Source organism: Erinaceus europaeus, chromosome 11, assembly GCF_950295315.1.
Source record: "Erinaceus europaeus chromosome 11, mEriEur2.1, whole genome shotgun sequence".
NCBI classification, from domain to species: Eukaryota; Metazoa; Chordata; class Mammalia; order Eulipotyphla; family Erinaceidae; genus Erinaceus; species Erinaceus europaeus.
This window is the reverse complement of record NC_080172.1, coordinates 54,978,989-55,003,730: the sequence shown is the minus strand read 5'-3', so window position 1 is coordinate 55,003,730 and position 24,742 is coordinate 54,978,989. Positions and strand designations below refer to the sequence as shown.

Genomic DNA, 24,742 nt, shown 5'->3' with positions numbered 1-24,742 from the left:
ATTCCCTTGCAGGTGGGGAGCCGGGCAGTCAAATCAGGATCTTTACGTGGGTCCTTGCTGGGTCCTTGCACTTTGGGCCAGGTGTGCTTAACCTGCTGTGCTACAGTCCGGCTCCCCTTGGGAACTCTCTTTAAGGCCTGTTGCTATCCCAGAATTTGATGAAAGGCACTCATTTTTGCTTTAAGATTCTCAGCTTTAATTAAATTGAAAAGTGAATTTGTGCTACTTGAATTGTCTTGATAAATAAAAGATTAAAATATTAGAAAAAAATAAAAAACTTTGGAAGGAGAGTGGTCTGGGAGATGGCTCAGTGGATAAAGCACTGAACTCTCAAGCATGAGTTCTGAGTTCAAGCCCCAGCAGCACATTTACCAGGATGATATCTGGTTCTTTCTCTCTCCTATTTTTCTCATTAATAAACTTTAAAAAAAAAAGAAAAAGAAAAACTTTGGAAGGAGGTAGTAGCTCAGTGGGAGAGCACAGGGTGAGGGTCTGAGTTTAATTGCTAATAATACACATGCCAGTGATGGTCTAGTACATATATATTCTCTATCTCTTTATCTCTCATTAAGTAGAAATTAAAATAAAAATAATACAGTACTTGTTAACATAGACCAAATAAGCAAAATGATATTCCAAGACCAGAACTGGGCACTAATATAGATATGTATATGTGTGCACGTTTGCGTACAGTTTATATTAAATTTAAATTACTGATGTATAGTTTTTCTCTCGTAATTGGAACTTGGAAATAATTTCTTCTATTGCGGGGAGTCAGGCAGTAGTGCAGCGGGTTAAGCGCAGGTAGTGCAAAGCACAAGGTTGGCATAAGAATCCCGGTTCGAGACCCCGGCTCCCCACCTACAGGGGAGTCACTTCACAAGCGGTGAAGCAGGTCTGCAGGTGTCTGTCTTTCTCTCCCCCTCTCTGTCTTCCCCTCCTCTCTCCATTTCTCTCTGTCCTATCCAACAACGACAACATCAATAACAATAATAACTACAACAACAACGAAAAACAAGGACAACAAAAGAGAAAATAAATCAAATATAAAAAAATAAAAAAAATAATTTCTTCTATTGCCTTCAAAATAGTCTGCAAGTTCTTTCATGCTAGGTTTTTTAAATTATTATTTGTTGGATAGAGACAAAAAAAATTGAATGGGAAAGGGGAGATGGGGGGAGAGATACCTGCAGCACTGCTTCACCACTTGTGAAGCTTCCCCTTGCAATTTTAAATGTGTCCTTGTACATTATAACATGCGCTCAACCAGGTATGCCATTGCCTGGCCCCCACATTAGGTATTTGACTAAATGGAATAAATCTATATATTGTATGAATAGAATCTAATTTCTTTTTATTTTTTTATTGTAAATATCCAGTTGTAACTACCTTGACTCACTGACCAATGTTAGTATCACTAAAGGTGGGGCGATCAGACATTATGTATATCCTGATGGGACCAGGTGAAACAAGTTAAATGACACCAAACATAGCAAATGAAGTTAGAAGAATTTGGTGAGGGGCCGGGGGGGGGGGGGGGTGTAGCGCAGCTGGTTAAGCGCACATGGTGAAAGCACAAGGACCTGCATAAGGATCCCAGTTTGAGCCCTTAGCTCCCCACCTGCAGAGGGGTTGTTTCACAGGCGGTGAAGCAGGTCTGTAGGTGTCTATCTTTCTCTCCCCCTCTGCTCTCCCTCCTCTCTCGATTTCTCTCTGTCTTATCCAGCAACAATGACAGCAGTGACAACAATAACAACAACAACAACAATGATATAAACAACAAGGGCAACAAAAAGGAAAAAATAGCCTCCAGGAGCAGTGGATTCATAGTGCAGGTGCTGAGTTCCAGTGATAATCCTGGAGAAAAAAAAAAAAAAGAAGACTTTGCTGGACCCCTAAGCCCCCTGATTGCAACAAACCAGTGTGTGGAGTGCAAAATTACATCAACTCCCCCCCCCAGATAAATTAAACTTTTATAGGGAGTCGGTTGGTAGTGCAGCGGGTTAAGCACACGTGGTGCAAAGTGCAAAAGTGCAAGGACTGGCGGAAGGATCCCTGTTTGAGCCCAGGCTCACCACCTGCAGGGGAGTCGCTTCACAAGCAGTGAAGCACGTCTGCAGGTTGCAGGTGTCTATCTTTCTCTCCCCCTGTCTATCTTCCCCTCCTCTCTTCATTTCTCTCTGTCCTATCCAACAACGACGACATCAAGAACAACTACAACAATAAAACAAGGGCAACAAAAGGGAATAAACAAATCTAAAAATTTATTTTAAATTAAACTTTTATTAAAAAACACCATGTTAGAGGAGTCGGGGAGTAGTGCAGCGGGTTAAGCGCAGGTGGCACAAAGCACAAGGACCTGCAGAAGGATCCCAGTTTGAGCCCCCGGCTCCCCACCTGCAAGTAGGTTGCTTCATAGGCGGTGAAGCAGGTCTGCAGGTGTCTGTCTTTCTCTCGCCCTCTCTGTCTTCCCCTCCTCTTTCCATTTCTCTATGTCCTAACAACAATCACATCAATAACTAAAGTAACAAAAACCCAACAAGGGCAACTAAAGGGAAAATAAATAAATACAAAAAAAGAAAACAACATGTCAGGACATGAAAGGGGGGGGAAGGACTCACAACATATAGATAAAATGGAAACACTGACAAGACCATAGGATAAGAGGGATACAATTCCCACCACCAGAGTTCTGTTATCTCATCCCCTCCCCTGATAGCATCCCTATTCTTTAACCCCCCACCTGCAGATCTGCTTCACCGCCTATGAAGCGACTCCTCTGCAGGTGGGGAGCCAGGGGCTCAAACCAGGATCCTTAAGTCAGTCCTTGAGCTTTGTGCCACATGTGCTTAACCTGCTGTGCTACCGCCCGACTACCGTGTCTTATCTTTCACTCTGTCTTCCCTGTCTCTCTTGATTTCTCTCTGTCCTTTCCAATAATAACAATAGTAATAAGGGCAACAATAATGGGGAAAATTGGCCTCCAGGAGCAGTGGATTCGTAGTGCAGGCACCAAGCCCAGCAATAACCCTGGAGGTTATTATCGCTGCCTTATGTCAGCAGGAAGCAGTTACAGAAGTGTGAAACTGTCCATCAACATTCCAAATATAATTTTGAGTCCACATTCCTAGAGGGGGAAATGCTTAGGAAGAAGTTATCGCCCAAAAATAGGAGTGATTACAGGTGTGGCTTAGAAGGTGTGGGCAGTGGGCCCTATTCGGGGAGTCCTGAGATTCCCAAATAGACATGATGGGCCTAGACCTCAAATAAATCCCTCTGTCCATTGTTATCGGTCATCTCTATCAGGAACAACACAACAGACCCCTTTGTGGGCCCCCATAGGACCTTGCCCTCAACTTGGATCAGCAATGGTAGAGAATGTTCTATCCTCTGAAAGGGAGGCTGGACAACATATACTCTATGCTACTACACCTGAGGAAGATGGGTCCTGATATTGGGGCAGCTTGGAACGTTCCTACTTATGACCACAGAATGTGAGCTCAGATCTACAGGGATGCAGAGGTCACATAGGCTCTTAATCTGAATATGGGCCCCAGATCACATCAAATCGATGGGGTTTACAGTCACCTTTCCCATATTTGGGAGCTACTTTCTTCCCTTATCCAGCTTTCTGGTCCTTCTGCCAGCCATGATGTCACCTCCTCAGACAGTAATTAGGAACCACCTGCATATCAGATTTAAGGCTCAGGCAAAAAAAAAAAAAAAAAAAAGCACTAGTATACCCACAGGCCCTTTGGAATATAACTAAAACATGCCTACTAGCTATCTACAAAATGGAGAACCCCCCAACTCTTCACCTGCAATATTCCAGAGTTTAGGTCCATGATTAGTCAACAATTTGTGTGACTTTGTTTGTTAATTCTCTTTTCAACCACCAGGTTCCAGATGCTAGCAGGATGCCGACCAGACTTCCATGGACAGACAACCCCACCAATGTGTCCTGGAGCTCTAGTTCTCTCTCTCTCTCACTTCCTCTCCCCACTCTTTTCCATAAATGTGTGTGTGTGTTTTAAATATTTAATCCTTTTTAATTTTATTTTTATTTTCCCTTTTGTTGCCTTTCTTTTTTATTGTTGTAGTTATTGTCGTTGTTATTGATGTCGTCGTTGTTAGATAGGACAGAGAGAAATGGAGAGAGAAGGGGGAGATAGAGAGCGGTAGAGAGATAGACACCTGCAGACCTGCTTTTCCACCTGTGAAGTGACTGTCCCCTTCTCTTTCCATTTCTCTCTGTCCTATCCAACAACAATGAAATCAGTAACAACAACAATAATATCTACAACAACAATGAAAAACAAGGGCAGTAAAAGGGAAAATAAGTAAATAAATATAAAAAAAAATAAGACACCTGCAAACCTGCTTCACTGCTTGTGAAGTGACACCCTACCCACCCCACCCCACCCCGTGTGGAGCCTGGAGCTCGAACAGGGAATCCTTATGCCAGTTCTTAAACTTTGTGTCATGTGTGCTTAACCCGCTGCACTACCACTTGGTTCCCTAATCAGGTTTTTTATTATGAGAGACATAACCACATGCAATGTATTGGCCTTCTTTGGATTTCAGTTTGAACAAACCAACTGAGGTCAGAATCCTAGCTCACTAGGTAGGGATTATACCTTCCATGTGCACAGTCTAAGATCAGGTTCTGGCACCACTGAGAGTGCCATGGCACCTGCGTAATTCCAGCTGTGGTATCTTTCTTTCTGTCTTGCAAACCCCCCCCCCCCACACACCTGTATGAATGAAAAAAATGTTAGTGTAGGAGTGGTAAAATCATGCATGGGTTTGATCCTGGACATTGCATGTGCCAGAACAGTTCTCTAGTTCTCTCTCTCTCTCACTCCCTCTCCCCACTCTTTTCCATAAATGTGTGTTTTAAATATTTAAACTTTTTAAATTTTATTTTTATTTTCCCTTTTGTTGCCTTTCTTTTTTATTGTTGTAGTTATTGTCGTTGTTATTGATGTTGTTGTTGTTAGATAGGACAGAGAAATGGAGAGAGAAGGGGGAGACAGAGAGTGGTAGAGAGAGATAGACACCTGCAGACCTACTTCTCCACCTGTGAAGCGAAGCCCTTGCAGGTGGGGAGCCAGTGGCTCGAACCGGGATCATTACACCTGTCCTCATGCTTTATGCCACCTGAGCTTAAGCTGCTGCACTACACCCAACTCCCTCATAAATATGTTTTTTTTTTTTTTTTTTTAAATTAGCTTTGGGGGTTAGGCAGTAGTGCAGCAGGTTAAGCGCACATGGAGCGAAGTGCAAATACCAGCGTAAGGATCCCAGTTTGAGCCCCTGGCTCCCCACCTGCAGGGCATTTGCTTCAGGGGCGTTTCTTCTTCTAGCGTTTGCCCTTCTTCAGGGGCGTGAAGCAGGTCTACAGGTGTCTCTTTCTCTCCCCCGTCTCTCTTAATTTCTCTCTGTCCTATTCAACAACAACAGCAATGACAACAATAAGGATAGCAACAAGGGCAGCAAAATGGGAAAAATGGCTCGTAGGAGCAGTGGATTCGTAGTGGAGTCACCGAGCCCCAGCAATAACCCTGGAGGCAAAAAAAAAAATGTTTCAAGTATAATACTTTCATTTGTAGGAGATAGTAATGCTTCAGTTAGTATTCAAAATTTTATTTAATTATTTTTATTAGAGCACTGCTCAGCTCTGTTTTATGGTGGTGTGAGGCTTTGAACCAGGGACTTAGAGTCTTGGGCATAAGTCACTGGATAACCATTATGTATGCTATCCTTGCCCTCAGTTGATGTTCTTTTGTTTTGTTTTGTTTATTTTTCCCTTTTTAAAATTTGTTGTCATTGTTAGATAGGACAGAGAGAAATGGATGGGGGGGGGAGAGAAAGACACCTGCAGACCTGCTTGTGAAGCAACTCTCCTGCAGATGGGGAGCCGGTGGCTTGAACCGGGATCCTGATGCCGGTCCTTACACTTTCCGCTACATGCGTTTAACCTGTTGCGCTACCTACCGCCCGACTCCCAGTTGATTTTCTTTTAAGTCTCCACTTGGCAAAAGTCAGTGGTTTTTCTTTTTCGTGTTTCTATAATTTTCTTTTCTTTTTTACTATCATTATTTATTACTGGATAGAGACAGCCAGAAATTGAGAGGGAAGTGGATGATGGAGAGAAACAGACTCCTGCAGACTTGCTTAATACTAGCAAAGCATTCCCCCTGCAGGTGGGGGCTGGGGGCTCCAACCCTGGTCCTTGTGTACTAAAGCATGTGCGCTCAACCAGGGCACCACCACCCAGCCCCCTTCATAATTTTCTTACTACACATAGATACATATTATAAATCCTATGTATACTATAATATGTACACTGTATCTAACATACATTTGTGTATGTGTGTTTCCTATATATGCTGGTATTCAGAAAACAGAAAAAATTCTTTGTGAACACATTATAGATTCATAGATCATTGTGTTTGAAAGGAATCATGATATGAGTGTTTAATGTCTTGTCTCATTTTTCTTTCTCTTCAGGGATCCATCTGTCTCTAAGTCTGTAGAGCGAATCTTTAAAATTTGGGAAGACAGAAATGTATATCCTGAAGAAATGATTATGGCATTAAGAGAAGCTTTGAGTAAGTGTCTGCTCTTTTAAATGAAAAAATTGAGCTAATGTCAGTCTTTTAAATTACATATACTTATAGTTCTAGTCCTAGTGAAAAATAAAGTTTTGGTTCTGGTTATTTAAAATTGAATATTCGGGCGGAGGGTAGATAGTATAATGGTTATGCAAAACACACTCTCATGCCTGAGGCTCCAAAGTCTTAGGTTCAATCCCCCATACCACCATAAGCCAGAACTGAACAGTGCTCTGGTTAAAAAAAAAAAAAAAGTAAATAATTGAATATTTATAAAAGTATAATTACAATTTAAGTAGAATTTGGCATGGAGAGACTTGGATTTTACTGTTATTGACTAGAGAATGTCAATAACATGCCTATTTAAGTGAAAAGATAGTCTTAGAATTATTTTCCTGCATTTGCTTTAGTTGAGTATCTTGAACTTTTTACTTATAGCCATGTTTTCATACTGTTGAAAAATTTTTTGGAATTGAGTTTCAGTTCTCACAAAGTTCTTTGTTATGAATCATATCATATATTGGTATTCTTAGGACTCTACTGGTTTAGGTTTATAGTAAATCATATACATATTTTTAATGGCTTTTAGTTCCTATTATGTAATGCATGTAATTACATCATTGAATAGGTAGTAGTAATCTCAAATAATCATTTGACTAGAAATTGCTTTTTAAGTGGCATCTTCTAAGAAGCTGTTAAGTTTGTCATTTGAATTTTGTTTGTTTTTTAAAGATGTTAATTATTAGGGGCTGGGCAGTAGCGCACCAGGTTAAGTGCATATAGTATGAAATGCAAGGATCCTGGTTTGAGCCCCTGGCTCCCCACCTGTAGGGGCGGGGGTCACCTCATAAGCAGTGAAGCAGGTCTGCAGGTGTCTCTCTTCCTCTTCCCCCTCCTTATCTCCTCCTCCTCAATCAATTTCTCTTTGTCTTATCCAATAAAGTGGGGAAAAATGGCCTCCAAGAGCAGTGGATTCATAGTGCAGGTACTGAGTCCCAGTGATAACCCTGGGGGGGAAATGAAAAAGGGATCTTACTTATTAATGAGAAAGAGGAGGGGGGAGAGAGATAACTAGACATCACTCTGGTACATGTGCTGCCGGGGATTGAACTCAGGACCTCTTGTTTGAGCATCCAATGCTTTATCCACTACTATCTCCCAAACCACCTTCATTTAAATTTGTTAAGTAATTTTTTTTGGCCTCCAGAGATATTGCTGGGGCTTCAGTGCCTGCATTACGAATCCACTCCTCCTGCAACCCCCCCTTTTTTTTTTCTTTCCATTTTATTGGATAGGACACAGAGAAATTGGGAGGGGAGGATAGAGAGAAACATAAACACCTGCTGACATGCTTCACCACTTGTGACAGCCTCCTACCACCCTCCACCACAGGTGGGGAGCAGGGGCTTGAACCGGGATCCTTGGGCTTAGTACTATGTGTACTTAACTTAACCTGGTGTGCCACTGCCTAGCCCCCGTTAAGTAATATTTTTGAGCCTCCTCTTAGTTCAAGATTATTAATTAAATTTTTTGTAGAAATCATATTTATTCGATAGCTTCTTAGATCTTGCTGTTTATTTTTATTTTTTAAATGTAAAGATGAAAGAAAAAGAAATTAAAAAAAGAAAATAGCACACAATCTCGGATTTCCTTTTTTCATGCTGCAACTTAAACACTGAAATGGACAGACAGAACAGCTTCCCATAATGCCAGGTTGCAAAAACTGAAATGTTTTCCAGGTACAACTTTCAAAACTCAGAAGCAGCTGAAAGAAAACCTGAACAAACAACCGAATAAGCAGTGGAAGAAATCACAAAGTAAGGAACAGTATCTCAACTCATATAAAATTATCTCCCTTTTTTTGGAACAGAAGAAAATGTAAACCATTTAACATCATACCTGGCATAAAATAGACGTGTTTTCTAGGCCTCTGAGACTCCCAGTGACTTACTTAAACAAGTCATCATGGAGTTATTTCTTAGAAAAAACAAAACCAATAAAACTACTTTTAAACAAAGGAGATGCATAGGAAGGATTTATGTGAATGAAGATTCAAGAGTAGCTGGGGAATTAAAGAAGAAAAAAACTTGATAGTGCCTAGGCTAACCCTCAGGTTCAAAGACTTAAAACATTAGTGACAGCTGGCATTAACAAAGCTGAAGAGGAGAGTAGGCGTTATGAAGCATTTCTATGGGAGCAATGAAATCCTTCAGATTTGGGGACACACTCTACCAGGTTAAACATGGGCCTCAAGTCCTGGCCAGAAGCTCATTCTCTAACTGGAGCTCCTGGTGTGTTTATCATGTTTATCCAGCATGAGATCAAGAGAGTGGACTATACTGCATGTGATAGGCTGTTGTGGGTGAAACTAAGAACTATTGAGAATGACTTGAAGTTGTGGAAGGGACAAGGTAAAGACAGTGAGAAACAGGACACTTGGGATGGTTTCACTCCAGCAAGTATATGATATTCATCATAATTAAGGGAGTCCTTGACATCATTTTGGTCTGACGTTGCATGCTTAGAAACACCAAGAGTCATCATGTCAGCCAAATTAACCACACTGATAATATGCTTAGACATTTCCCTACCTCTTTTTTTTTTCTCCTCCTCTTTCCTGTGAATTGAATTAGCAGAAAAAGAAATCCAAAGTTAAATTCATAGGAATAGAGTTGATATTAACAATTTTCTTCAACTGGTGCTCAGATTTAATTGGATGTCCTGCTCCAATACCCTTTTAGCCTGAAATAATGAGATTCTCTTCTGCACAGCCAGATTAGGGAAAATTTGGTAGCTCCAAACCACTAATCTAGGACTTTATGCCTTAGAGGTAAGTAGGCTAGATCTATTTAAATATTTTATTTTTATGTTGACATGCTTAGAAGTGCTTAAATTTCACATTCCACATTTTAGGAATTATGATTTAAATATGCATCTTTGTCACATGTTCAAAGTATTATGTACTGAGCTATAAAACCGAAAAATTGCCTGAGTATTAGTGAACTCTTGTCTATATTTTAATGACTTTTTCTTTTAATTCCAACAGCATCCACAAATCCAAAAGCTGCCCTTAAGTCCAAGATAGTTGCTGAATTTCGAGTAAGTTATATTTAACATATTAAGCACTATTGTTGTATGTTAAGTATTATTTACCCCCTTTCTGTTAGAACTTCCAGTATATTCTGGTAAGATGTACTTTTATTCATTTGTATGTCATTTATATTTTAATCCAGGTTGAACTGTTGTTCTAAAGCAATATAAATTTGGGATTGAATTATTTTGAATTTTATCTCTCACCCTAATGGAAGAAATAACCTTTCAGAATATTTGTTATCAGCTGAATTTTATTTTTTACTCAGTAAGAGACTCATCTTTCTGTGAAGCTTTACTAAGTTAGAATTAAAAACAATTTTTTATTATCTTTATTTATAAGATAGAGACAGCCAGAAATTGAGAGGGAAGGGTTGAGAGACAGAGAGACACCTGCAGCACTGTTTCACCAATCTGAAAACATTCGCCCTGCAGGTGGGAAGCAGGGGCTCGAACCCGGGTCCTTGTGCACTCAACCAGGTGTGCCACCACCCAGCCCAAGTTAGAATTAAAAAAAAAATTTTTTTTTTTAATTTTATTTATTTTGAATAGAGACAGAGAGAAATTGTGAGGGGAGGGAGAAATAGTGCAGGAGAGAGACAGAGACACACCTGCAGACCTGCTTCACCACTCATGAAGCTTTCCCCCTGCAGGTGGAGACCAGGAGCTTGAACCTGAGTCCTTGCGCACTGTGATGTGTGTGCTTAACCAGGTGTGCCACTGCCTGGCCCCTCAAGTTAGAATTTTCTTACAGTTAATTTAAAACTTTGACTATTTAAAGTTTAGAGAAAACACCCTGCTCCCTTTTAAAGAATATAATTGAATATATGATTTCTGTGTGAGTGTTGATAATTGACAACTCTGTGAGGAAATATAAAAAGTATTCTCAGGATTTTGTTAGGCTTTAGCATGTTGTAATAGGGAAAGATACAATAAGTGAATGACCATGTAAATGAAATGTGACTCTGTTCAGTCTCAGGCCCTCATTGAAGAGTTACTGCTCTACAAGCGCTCAGAAGATCAGATAGAATTGAAGGAAAAACAGCTGTCAACTATGAGGGTGGATGTGTGTAGCACAGAGACTCTCAAATGCTTAAAAGGTAATATTTATATCCTTTGAGATAGAATAATTTTCTTTTCTTTTTTTTTACTTTTTTATTTAAATATTCCCTTTTGTCGCCCTTGTTTTTTTTTATTGTTGTAGCTATTATTGTTGTTATTAATTTCATTGTTGTTGAATAGGATAGAGAGAAATTGAGAGAGGAGGGGAGACACAGAGGGAGAGAGAAAGACACCTGCAGACCTGCTTCACCACTTGTGAAGTGACTCCCCTTGCAGGTGGGGAGCCAGGGGTTCAAATCGGGATCCTTGCGCTGGTCCTTGCACTTTGCACCACCTGCGCTTAACCTGCTGCACTAACACCCGACTCCTGAGATAGAATAATTTTCATTGGGGCCAGGCAGGGGTGCACTTGGTTAAGCGCACACATTACAGTGCGCAAGGATCCAGGTTCAAGCCCCTGGTCCCCACCTGCAGGGGGAAAGCTTCATGAATGGTGAAGCAGGGCTGCAGGTGTCTCTCACTCTCTCTCCCTATCTTCCCCTTTCAATTTCTCTATACAATAGTAAATAATAAAATAAAATAAAATAAAATAATAATTTTCGTTTTGACCTGTAAATTTCAAGTGATTCAATGCACTTCTCTCACCCCAACACCACAACCCACCCCCCTTTTTATTTTGTATAGAGACAGATATTGAGAGGGAAGGAGTAGATAGGGAAAGAGAGAGAGACATCTGTAGTATTGCTTCATTACTTGTGAAGCTTCCCTTCTGCAAGTGGGGATGAGGGGCTTGAACTTGGGCTTTTTGCACACTGTAAAAGAAATTATATTGTGGGGGTCGAGTGGTAGCTCAGCGTTAGGTTAAGCACACGTGGCACGAAGTGCAGGGACCGGCATAAGGATCCCCACCTGCAGGGGAGTCGCTTCACAGGCGGTGAGGCAGGTCTGCAGGTGTCTTTCTGTCCTCCTCTCTGTCTTCCCCTCCTCAGAAAAAAGGCCTCCAGAAGCAGTGGATTCATGGTGCAGGCACTGAGCCCCAGCAATAATCCTGGAGGCAAAAAAAAAGGAATTATACTGTATAACTTAAACTTGTACAATACTATATTGAGTATATCTCAGTAAAGCCAAAAGGGGAAAAATTATTCAAATAAGCAAGTTTGTTCTCCATGCTTTACTTTTTTTGAAAGCGGTTTCAGAGAGCAAATTTAGAATTTTGTGCATTTATTATACTACTGAGCCCAATTAAATTTTTATTTATTTTGTGTGTGTGTGTGAGAGAGAGAGAGAGAGAGAGAGAGGGAGAGAGGAACAGACCAACACACTGTTTCCAACGTCTGTGGAATTTAACTTGTTTTGTTTTTATTCTTCTCTTGTTGTTGGGTTTGTGCCCAGAACCTCACACACACAAGGCAAGCATTCTACCACTGAGTCACTTCTCTGGCCCCCTAGTACTTTCTTGACATATTGGCTAATATATAGATGAATATATTTCATATGTATGGATAACTAGTTTGGGAATATATATTCTCTTTTAAAAAATTTTTAAAATTATCTTTATTTATTTATTTGGCTCCCAGGTCCCAAATTCAATCCCCTGTACCATCATAAGCCAGAGCTGAGCAGTGCTCTGGTAAGAGAGAAGGGGGGTTGGGGATGGGTGAGTGGGTAAAGAGAAACAGACCTGCAGCACTACTTGAAAACCTTTACCCTTGCAGGTGGGAACCCAGGTCTTTGAGTCTTATCACATATGTGATTGAATGCACCACTGCCCATAGAAACCTTTTAGTTCAACTTTTTAAAAAATTTTCTTTATTTTTTTCCAGAGCACTGCTCTACTCTGGTTTTGCTGGTGTGAGGGACTGAACTTGAGACCTTGGAGCCTTAGGCCTTAGAGTCTATCTGATTTTTCTTCTTCTTATTCCCCCCCACCTTCCTCCCAAACCTGCTTTGCAGCTTGTGAAATTTGCCCGCTGTAGGCAGGGAGGTGGGGAGGTGGGGAGCTGGGGGCTCAAACTGGGATCTTTTGCAGGTCCTTGCACTAAGTACTGTGTGTGTTTAACCAGGTGCACCACCGCTCAGCCCCTAGAATCTCTTTGCGTAACCATTATGCTCCTATCCAGACCCACCCTTTTTAATTGAACTTAAAAAAAAAATGTTGTTGGGGGAGCCAGGTAGTGGCACACCTGGTTGAGTGCACGTTACCATGAGCAAGGACTCAAGTTCGAGCCCCTGGTCCCCACCTGCAGGGGGAAAGCTTCACAAGTAATGAAGCAGGGCTGCAGGTCTTGGTCTCTCTCTCCCTTCCCTCTCAATTTTCTGGCTGTCTCTATCCAATAAGCAAATAAAGACAATAAAATTTTTTAAAAAATTGTTGTTGGTCACTCATACTTGTATGATTCTGTTTCTGCTACTCCCAGTGGACTTCCTCCCATATATATATATATATATATATATATATATATATATATATGGAGAGAGAGAAATTGATAATGGGACATACCATAGCATTACTTCATGGAGCTCTTTTTTTTTTTCTTTTATTCCTCTCTTTTTAATTTTTTTTAAATTATCTTTATTTGTTGAATAGAGACAGTTAGAAGTGGAGAAGGGGGAGTCTGGCGGTAGTGCAGTGGGTTAAGCGCAGGTGGCACAAAGCGCAAGGACCAGCATAAGGATCCCGATTCGAGCTCCTGGCTCCCCACCTGCAGGGGAGCCACTTCACAAGCGGTGAAGTAGGTCTGCAGGTGTCTATCTTTCTCTCCTCCTCTCTGTCTTCCCCATCTCTCTCCATTTCTCTCTGTCCTATCCAACAACAACAACATCAGTAACAACAACAATAATAACTACAACAATAAAACAAGGGCAACAAAAGGGAATAAATAAATATTAAAAAAGTGGAGAGGGGTGGGGAGATAGGGAGAGAGACACCTGCAGCCCTGCTTCACCACTTGCAAAGCTTTCCCTTTGCACGTGGGGACCAAGGATTCGAACCCAGGTCCTTGCGTATTTGTAACGTGTGATCAACCAGGTGCACCGCCATTCAGCCCCTCCTTGGAACTTTCTTTCGGTGTTATGCAGGCTACTTCTAGGTCATCAGCTTGGTAAAGTGTGAGTGAGCTGTCTCCCAGGTATGAGGTGAACTAGCTTTTTTCACCTTCTGAGAGACACTTGGAGCACCACTTCACCATTTGTGAAGCTTCACCCTGCAGTTGGAGACTAGGAATTTGAACCCCAGTTCTTGAGCGTTGTAATATGTGCACTCTACCAGATACACCACCATCCAGTTCCTAAATGAATCATTTAAATAATCTGTTGTGTTATTTTTATGATTTGGGGATTTTTTTTTAATCAGTTCCATTCTTTTTTTAAAAATATTTATTTATTTCCTTTTTGTCACCCTTGTCTTTATTGCTGTTGTAGTTACAGTTGTTGTTGATGTCGTCGTTGTTGGATAGGGCAGAGAGAAATGGAGCGAGGCGGGGAAGACAGAGTGGGGGAGAGAAAGATAGACACCTGCAGACCTGCTTCACTGCCTGTGAAGTGACTCCCCTGCAGGTGGGGTGCCGGGGACTCGAACCGGGATCCTCACACTGGTCCTTGTGCTTCGCGCCATGTGCGCTTAACTCGCTGTGCTACCACCCGACTCCCCAGGGGATGTTTCTTCAAGATGAAACTAAGTGTCTCAGAAGATTACTCACCAAGGCAACAGGCCCAGATTCATAAATCATTTACAGAGGAATTTTTGTCCAGATACTTAATTTTTTTTCTTTTTTGTCCTTAAATGAATACTCGTTGTGTCATTTTAGATAAGACAGGCGGGAAGAAGTTCTCCAAAGAATTTGAAGAAGCAAGTTCCAAACTGGAGGAGTTTGTGAATGGATTAGATAAGCAAGTGAAAAATGGGCCCTCACTAACAGAAGCACTAGAAAATGCTGGAATTTTTTATGAAGCACAATATAAAGAAGTAAAAGTGGTGGCAAATGTAAGTAATAGTTAAAGCTCCTACGCTGATACTTAGTATACGTCAGTAGGACTGTTCATATGTGTTATCTAACTTTATCCTGTCTCTGGTCTATACATAAATCTATCTTTGAAGAGAATTAACTGCACAGGTAATGTAAATAGGTAAGTGTAGGAAGAGTCCAAATTAAAACCTGAGGTTTTCTAATGTTAAAGGTCATGTATGCCCTTTTCACTTTACCTTTTCATGGTCATTTCACTTTACTAAAGCTTCAAACTAGGATATTTTTTTAAAATTTATTTATTCCCTTTTGTTGCCCTTGTTTTATTGTTGTAGTTATTGATGTCGTTGGATAGGACAGAGAGAAATGGAGAGAGGAGGAGAAGACAGGGAGGGAGAGAGAAAGATAGACACCTGCAGACCTGCTTCACCACTTATGAAGTGACTCACCTGCAGGTGGGGAGCCGGAGGCTGGAACCGGGATCCTTACTCTAGTCCTTGTGCTTGGTGCTACCTGTGCTTAACCCGCTGTGCTACAGCTCGACTCCACAAACTAGAATATTTCAGTGGGAGTGTGCCAAAGTACTAACACAAAATATAAAGTTGGGCAGAAATATATATATATATATATATATATATATATATATATATATATTTTCCGTCATCAGCAGGGCTTTACCACTGTGGACTGACTTTCAGGTAAGGTGAGAGGGAGAGGGAGAAAGGGGGAGATAGCATAACACTGCAGCTTCTGCCATTGTGATGGAGTGCATTATCTAGCTGTTGTGGCCTGGAGATGGCACAGTGGATAAAGTGTTGGATTCTCATGGATGAGGTTCTGAATTTGGTCTCCAGCTTCACATGTGCTAGAGCAATGCTCTGTTTTTCTCCTTTCCCCCTCTCCCACTAATAAGGAAGGAAAAGAGAAAGGGGGGAAGGGAAAGGAAAGATTCTCTTACCATATTTCTTGTATAACCACTATGGACTTTCTGACCACTTCCAAAGGGGCACTGATATTAGACATTTCTAGTGACCTCTATAAGAAACAGCTTTTTATACTTAACTGGGCCACCAGTTTTAGAATTTTATTTGGCTCCTTTTTTTGAGATGCTTTTGTAGATTGAGATTTCTCACCTGCTCATTCATTTTTCATCTTTTCCTAAAAATTCTTTTTTATTTATTAATTATTGGATAGAAATATTCAGAAATTGAGAGGGTAGGGGGAGATAGAAGCAGAGACACCTGCAGCACTGCTTCAGTAACTCGCAGTTTTCCCCCTGCAGGTAGAGACTGAGGGCTTGAACCCGGGTCATGTGTATTGTAACATGTGCACTCAACAAAGATGCTCTACTGGTTGTGCCCCTAGAAATTCTTTAGTAGGGGCCAGGCAGTAGTGTACCCGGTTGAGCACACATACACAAGGATCTGTATTCAAGTCCCATACCTCCCATTCATCTTTACTTATACTCCTATTGACAGTTTTTTTCCTCATGATTTTTTTTTTCTTGCCTCCAGGGTTATCATTGGGGCTCGGTGCCTGCACTGTGAATCTACTACCCTATGGCCATTTTTTCAATATTATTGGATAGGATAGAGAGAAATTGAGAGGGGTGGGGGAGATAGAGAGGGAAAGAGGGGCTGGGTGGTGGCACACCTGGTTGAGCGCACATGTTACAGTGCACAAGGATCCAGGTTTGAGTCCCTGGTCCCCACCTGCAGGGGGAAAGCTTCACAAGTGGTGAAGCAGTGCTGCAGGTATCTCTCTGTCTCTCTTTCTCTCTATCCCACCCTTCCCTCTTGATTTCTGGCTCTCTCTATCCAATACATAGATAGAGATAATTAAAAAAATTTTTAAAAAAAAGGGGGAAAGAGAAAGATAGACACCTGCAGATCTGCTTCACCGTTTGTGAAGCAACCCCCCTGCTGGTGGTGAGCCGGGGACTTAAACCCAGATCTTTGCATGGGTAGTTGTGCTTTGTACTATGTGTGCTTAATAACCCAGTGTACCATCACCTGGCCCCTGAATTTTTTTTGTATTTTTATTATTACTTTTTTTTAAAACAGAGCGCTACGCTGCTCAGCTCTGACTTAAGGTGGTTGTGGGGATTGTTAATAATATAATTTTTTTTAAGTCATACAATTTTTAAAGTTTTATTTTGTAATACTATATATCATTTGAGAATGGGCTTTCCTAATATATATTAGGAAATAAATAAATAAAATATAAAAATTATTTTTTAAAAAAAAAGGAAGGAAGAAAGGGGGCTGGGGAGATAGCATAATGTTTATGCAAATAGATTTTTATGGTTGAGGCACCAAGGACCTAGATTTGAGCCCCTGATCCCCACCTGTAGGTAGGTGGGGGGATGCTTCACAAGTCGTGAAGCAGGTCTGCAGGTATGTCTTTCTCTCACTCCCTCTCTAGCTCCCCTTATCAATTTCTCTGTATCCTATCCAGTTAAAAAAAAGAGAAAAAAAAAAAGAAAGAAAGAAAGGCCACTGGGAGACATTCTTAGTGCTAGCTTTGAGCCCCAGCAAAATAATCCTGGTGGCAATTGAAAAAGAAAGAAAGAGGGGCTGGCTGGTGGCACACCTGGTTGAGTGCAAATGTTACAGTGCACAAGGACCTAGGTTCAAGCCCCCAGTCCCCCACCTGCAGGGGGAATACTTTTGCAAGTGGTGAAGCAGTGTTGCAGGTGTCTCTCTGTCTCTCAGTCTTTATCATCCCCATCCCTCTCGATTTCTGGCTGTCTCTATCCAGTAAATCAAGTAAAGATAATAAAAAAAGAAAAGAAAGAGAAAAAAAAGAGGAAGGAAGGAAAAAGAAGAGATACATATAGCAGTACTTTCACTTGTGAAGCTTCTGCATTGCAGGTGGGTGCTGGGGGCTTGAACCTGGATCCTTGCCCATGGTAACTTGTACACTTAACAGGGCTGCCACCACCCAGCCCATAAGTGGTAATTATTAAAGTTGGTTCCTTAATAGTAAGAAATGTATCATACTAATGTTAAGTGTTAATGATTAAAAGTAGGAATATGTGGTCCAGGTGGTGGCACAGTAGATAAAGCATTGGATTCTCAACCATGCGGTCTTGAGTTCAATCCCTGGCAGCATATGTACTAGAGTGATATCTGGTTCTTTCTCTCTCTGCTTTCTCATGAGTAAATAAATACTTAAAAAAAAAAAAGTAGGAGTGGTCCGGGAGGTGGCTCAGTGGTTAAGGAACCAGACTCAAGCATGAGGTCCTTCCTGAGTTCAATCCCTGGCAGCACATGTGCCAGAATAATGTCTGGCTCTTTCTCTCTTTCCTCCTATCTTTCTTATTAATAAATAAATAACATCTTTAAAAAAATAAATAAGTAGGAATGTGTGTGTGTGTGTGTGTGTATTTATTTTGTTTTGTTTTTTTAAACCAGAGCACTGCTCTGCTTTGGCTTATGGTGGTGCAGGGGATTGAACCAGGAACTTTGGAGCCTCAGGCATGAGAATCTCTTTGCATAACCATTATATTATCTACTTGTGCCCAAAAGTGGGAATTTTGTATATTATTTTCATAGCAATTTTGTAGTTGTGCCCTCACCCCCAGCACTGCTTATTAACTCTGGATTAATGTGATGCTGGGAATTAAACCTGGAACCTTTGTATCAGTTTCCTTAATGTTTTTCCCTCCAGTTCCTGGGGCTTGGTGCCAGCACTATGAATCCAGTGCTCCTGATGGACATTTTTTCTTTCCATTTTTTACTCAATAGGACAGAGAGAAATTGAGAAGGGAGGTGGCAACAGAAAGGAGAGAGAAAAATAGACACCTGCAGACCTGTTTCACTGCTTGTGAAGTGTCCCTCCCTGCAGGTGGGAGGCAAGGGCTCAAACCTGGGTCCTTGTACAGTGCCTTGTGCTTAATACTAAATGCATTTAACAGGGTGTGTAACTACTCAAGCTCCCGTTTAATTTTTTTCCCCTTTCTTGTTGCCATAAAGGCTTCCTTCACTGCTCAAGCCTAACTTTTTCAGACTGAAAGAGAGAGAAACAGGATGGGTGGGCTTGGGGCATAAGAAGAGACACCAGAGCACTGAAGCTTCCATCCCCCAGTGCCACAAATACTCTCATCTGGTATACTGGGGCTCAAACCTGGGTCAAGAACATAAATTCATACAAATATATTTTTTCTTTTAGGCATATAAAACCTTTGCTAATCGAGTGAACAATTTAAAGAAAAAACTGGATCAATTGAAGGCAACCCTTCCTGATCCTGAAGAATCACCAGTTCCTTCCCCAAGCATGGATGCTCCCTCCCCAACTGGCTCTGAGTCTCCTTTTCAAGGAATGGGAGGTGAGGAATCCCGATCACCAGCCATGGAGAGTGAGAAGTCTGCCACACCTGAGCCTGCGACAGATAATCGTGATGTAGAAGACATGGAACTCTCAGATGTGGAAGATGATGGGTCAAAAATCATTGGTATGTCCTCATGTGATTAATAGATTAACTTGTTCCTTATGTGTTTCTCAGGCAGTTTATTAGAAAGATAGTTCACAGGGCCAGGCAGTGGCACACCTGGTTAAGTGCACACAGTACAGTGCACAAGGACCCAGGTTCAAGCCCTTGGTCCCCACCTGCAGGGCAGGAGGTGCTTCAAGAGTGTTGAAGCGGGCTGAAGGTGTCTCTCTGTCTCTCTCCCTCACTATCTCCCCATCTCTCTCAATTTCTGTCTCTATCCAATAATAAATAAATAAATACAATATTTAAAAATATATATAGTTCAGGGCCTTGGAGATAGCTCAGTGTTAGAGCAGATGATTTGCATGACAAGACACCCGCTTCAATACCTTGTTTCACCACATATCAGTGCTGAGCAGTGCTATGTTCTCTCTGTCTCTGGCATAAAAGTAGAGGAATCTTTAAAGAAAAGATAGTTCAGTCTACATAGAGAATTTAGGATCTGGTATGCCAGTGTGAATAGTGCTCAATATTTGTGTTGCTTCATCAGGTAGCCACTACATGTGTCTTTTAAGCATTTGAAATATGACTGTTCAACTTGATAATATACTCTATATAACAGTGCACACTGGGTTCTAGAAACTTAAGTATCTCCCTGCAAATAAGAGTGAAAATACTTTGTTAATAATTTTAATATTTGTAACTTGATGAAATGTAACTATTTGGAATACATTGAGAAATAAAATAAATTATTAGAATTAATTTTACTTGTTTTTCTCTCTTTTAAAAGAGCTGTTTGTATATTAATATGGGCTGGTACAATAGCTCACTTGAATAACTACTTTGCCTGGTGCGCAGTCCAGGTTCAAACCTGGCCTCCACTGCACTGAAGGAAGCTTCATTGCTGTGGTTTCTTTCCCTCTCTCTTTCTGCCTCTCTGTCTGTATCTGAAAAAGATACCACCAAACAGTGAAGCCCTGGAAATGACCAAAAAAATTATTTACTAATATAAAAGTAAGAAATAGCACCACCATTTAGGCACATGCAGTGCTGATGACTGAACCAGAAACTTCAGGCATGAGAGTTCAGTGCTCTACTGGTTGAACCCTTTCCATAGATGCTGTAATTATTCTTATTAGGCAGCTTGATTACTGCTGAATTGAATGCACTGTCCATAACAGTGTATAGCCTTTTAAGTACTGAAAGAATTTTTTTAGAAAATCGAGTTAGAACATTGTAGTTTCATATCAACACTCTAATTGTACTCATAAAATCACACATACATGTACCCATAGGTTAATTTCATGAATTTGAAAGAAAATAGGGTAAAATGTATGCAGAATTTTTACCTCTTAGAAATCTCTTGGCTTAATGAAAAAGACAGAATGATTGGGGGCTAGGCAGTAGTACTAAGCACAAGGATCCTGGTTTGAATCCCTGCTCCCCACCTGCAGGGAGAACTTCACGAGCAATGAAGAAGGTTTGGAGGTGTCTACCTTTCTCTATCCCTTTCTGTCTCCCCCTCCTCTCAATTTCTCTCTGTCCTGTCCACTAAAATGGAAAAAATGGCCACCAGGAGCAGTGGATTCGTAGTGCAGGCACCAAGCCCCAGTGATAACCCTGGAGATTAAAAAATAAGAGACAGATTTATGACAAATAATACTTAAAGGCAAACCATACATACACTGAATAGTATATTCTAGATATTTACACATTTAATAACAGAATAGAATGCAAATCATTAAAGAGTAAAATAAGAGATTATATATAGACAATGTTATTTTAAGCAGACTTAAAAATATTTCTTACTGGGAGTCGGGCTGTAGTGCAGTGGGTTAAGCGCAGGAAGCACAAAGCACAAGGACCGGCATAAGGATCCCGGTTCGAACCCCGGCTCCCCACCCGCAGGGGAGTCGCTTCACAGGCGGTGAAGCAGGTCTGCAGGTATCTATCTTTCTCTCCTCCTCTCTGTCTTCCCCTCCTCTCTCCATTTCTCTCTGTCTTATCCAACAATGACAACAACAATAATAACTACAACAGTAAAACAACAAGGGCAACAAAAGGGAATAAATAAATATAAATAAAATAAATATTAAAAAAATTTTTCTTACTGTGAGATTATAGTTTATATGGTTTATAGTAAATTCAGTTTTTGGTACATATTTTATTTTGATGAGAAACACAGAGAAAGAGAGATCATAGCACTGCTTAGCTCAGACTTATGGTGCTAGGGATTGACTTGGGACCTCAGAGGCTCAGGAATGGAAACCTTTTTGCATAATCATTATGCTATTTCCCCAGCCCCTTATCAGATATTGAAGGCAGGAAGGTTCATAAATTCTAAAGAGCATGGATCTTTTAAAAAAAAAAAAAATCATGGGAGAGGTAGTGACATAGAACTTTGGTGGTGGGTGTAGTATGGGACTATATATTGTAATATTAAAATACTGTAAACTATTATCACAAATAAAAAGGGGGGAATCATGGAAAGTTTTTTTTTAAAGCATAGTGCTTTCCCCTCACCCCCAAATAATAAAAAAAATACTAGGACATAGTGCTTCATACTATAAGCAGAATCTGGGAAGTAGTACAATGCAGTATCATCTTTTTTTCTTTATTTAATCAGTCGAGGACAGGAAGGAAAAGCCTGTGGAGAAGTCCGCTGTATCCACTTCTGTACCTACAAAGCCAACAGAAAGTGTCTCAAAGACTCCTTCAAGTACCCCAGTGCCTGTGACTGTGACAGCAACCCCACCTCCTCCAAAGTCTGTGAATACTACTCTTCTGTCCCCTTCTCCAGCACTGACTTTGCCAAACCTGGCTAATGTGGATCTGGCAAAGATCAGTTCCATCCTTAGCAGCCTAACGTCTGTCATGAAAAATACTGGTAAGTAAGCCCAGTAAGGATCACAAAAGCTGATTTCTGTCTTTTTAATTAAACCATTAATCTGTTTGATTTATTGATTTTCTTTTTAAAGGATTTATTCATGAGAAAGACAGGAGGAGAGAGAGACAGAAAGAACCAGACATCACTCTGGTACATGTGCTGCTGGGGATTGAATTTAGGACCTCATTGTTGAGAATTCACTGCTTTATTGATTTTTATTTTCCATTGGAAAATAACAATACATGGTCATTCTTCTTCCTCTTTTTTAAAAATTATTTTTATTTATTGGATAGAGACAGAAATTGAGAGGGAAGTGGGTGGTAGAGAAGGGAGCGGGACAGAGAGACACCTGCAGCCCTGCTTCACCACTCACAAAGCTTTCCCCCTGCAGGTGGGGACCAGGGGCTTGAACCCAGGTCCTTGCGCATTGTGACATGTGTGCTCAACCAGGTGCGCCACCACCTGGCCCCCGTGGCCATTCTTCTTAAAAAAATTGTTAAATGAGTCGGGTGGTAGTGCAGCGGGTTAAGCACAGGTGGCACAAAGCGCAAGGACCGGCATAAGGATCCCAGTTAGAACCCCCAGCTTCCCACCTGCAGGGGAGTCACTTCACAAGTGGTGAAGCAGGTCTGCAGGTGTCTATATCTTTCTCTCTCCCTCTCTGTCTTCCCCTCCTCTCTCCATTTCTCTCTGTCCTATCCAACAACAACATCAATAACTACAACAATAAAAAAAAGGGGGGCAACAAAAGGGAGTAAATAAATATAAAAATATTAAATAGAACTGGAGAGACAGTATAATGGTTATGCAAAAGACTCTTGTGCCTGAGGCTCTGAGGTCTCAGGTTCAATCCCCAGCACCACCATAATTCAGAGCTGAGCAATGCTCTGGTCGTTCTCTCTGTTTTTCTCTCCATGTCTGCCATTAATATAAAATAAATAAAATACTTTAAAAAGCATTTTTAACTGTTAAATACAATAAAATAACTGTTTATACCCTTAGTACCCCAAAGGAAACCACTTGTTTTAACCTTTGAACTATATATGTATTGAATTTTTTTTAGCATCTTGAATAATACTTTTTCAGTAATTGATGCATCAGTTACATAGTGTTTTGAAACCATCTATTTAAAATATCATGAATATTTTCATAATGTGTTATTCATTGATGTTATGGAAATTTTAATGAAAAAAACATAAATAGAACACCATGTACCCCTCACATATCTTCAACACTATAGATACTTGAACATTGTACATTTCTTCTATATGTTAGCCAATCCTGACTAGTTTGAAGAAAGTTCCAATTGCTTCATTTTTAAGTATGTAGGACTTCCAGAGGTATGGCTATGGAGTAAATATGTAAATACATTTTATTTATTTATTTTCCCCCTTTCATTGCCCTTGTTTTTATTGTTGTTGTAGTTATTATTGTTGTTGTTGATGTTGTTGTTAGACAAGACAGAGAGAAATAGAGAGAGGAGGGGAAGACGGGGAGAGAAAGATAGACACCTGCAGGCAGACCTGCTTCATCGCCTGTGAAGCAGGGGAGCTGGGGGCTCCAACTCAGATACTTCCGCTGGTCCTTGCCCTTCACTTCACGTGCACTCAACCCACTGCAGTACCACCCAACTCCCCTGTAAATACATTTCTAAGAGATAAAGAATCTTTAAGAAAGCCAGCATGTAGGTTTTTTCATGTCATAACTAAAATGACTTTAAAAGAGGTTTTATTGGGAGTTGGGCAGTAATGCAGCGGTTTAAGTGTACGTGGCGCAAAGCGCAAGAATCGGCGTACCCCCCCTCCCCTCCTCTCTCTGTTTCTCTCTGTCCTATCTAACAACGACAACATCAATAACAACAGTAATAATTACAACAATTTTTTTAAAAAGAGCAATAAAAGGGAAAATAATTAAATATAAAAAAAGAGGTTTTATTTTACTTATCAGGTATATAACAATTCCATAGTTTCTCAGCCTCCCAAAAGCTATTTTGTTATGTTTTAATCTTTGTCCAATTCAGTCTTTAAGAGATGTTTTGGGACTGGGTGGTGCTCACATCTTACAATGCATAAGGACCAGCTTGAGCCCCTGGTCCCCACCTGCAGGGGAAAAACTTTGCAAGTAGTGAAGCCATGCTACAGGTGGTATCTCTCTTTCTCCTCCTTTTTAATTTATTTTATTATTTTATATATTTTTAAGTGTATATTGCATAGAGAGAGCCAGAAGTCAAGAAGGAAGGGTTGATAGAGACACCTGCAACACTGCTTCACCACTCTCAAAGCTTTCCACCTATAGGTGGGGACTGGGGACTAGAACCTAGGTCCTTGCTCATTGTAACATGTGCTCAATCATGTGAGCCACCACCCGACCCCTGTCTCCCTCTCTACAACCCCCTTCCCTCTCAACTTCTGGCATTCTCTATCCAATAAATATAATGATGATGATAATGATAATAATAATAATATTGTTCTAGTGCTGGGGAGACAGTGTAATGGTTATACAGAGTTTCATGCCTGAGGCACCAAAATTCCCAAGTTCAATCCCCAGCACCACCATAAGCCAGAGATGAGCAGTGTGCGCTGTAAAAAAAAAAAAAAGTTCTAATTTACATTTCTTTTGATTATTAAAGATGTAATTAATATTTTCCTTCGTTTGCCTTTTCTTTCTGAAATACATGTTAATGTTTTTG

The 24,742-nt window shown here is 40.6% G+C and overlaps 1 protein-coding gene across 4 annotated transcripts in view; it reads left to right on the top strand.

The window, feature by feature from the left end:
- Positions 1–24,742, top strand: part of RPRD2 (regulation of nuclear pre-mRNA domain containing 2) — a 75,444-nt gene that overhangs the window by 31,269 nt on the left and 19,433 nt on the right. For all 4 annotated transcript variants that reach the window (XM_060201757.1, XM_060201758.1, XM_007531556.2 and 1 more), the window contains exons 3-9: positions 6,514–6,614; positions 8,357–8,434; positions 9,664–9,716; positions 10,681–10,807; positions 14,576–14,751; positions 18,905–19,187; positions 21,793–22,053. In XM_060201757.1, coding sequence (XP_060057740.1) covers positions 6,514–6,614; positions 8,357–8,434; positions 9,664–9,716; positions 10,681–10,807; positions 14,576–14,751; positions 18,905–19,187; positions 21,793–22,053 — 1,079 coding nt within the window. The remainder of the gene's footprint in view (positions 1–6,513; positions 6,615–8,356; positions 8,435–9,663; positions 9,717–10,680; positions 10,808–14,575; positions 14,752–18,904; positions 19,188–21,792; positions 22,054–24,742) is intronic.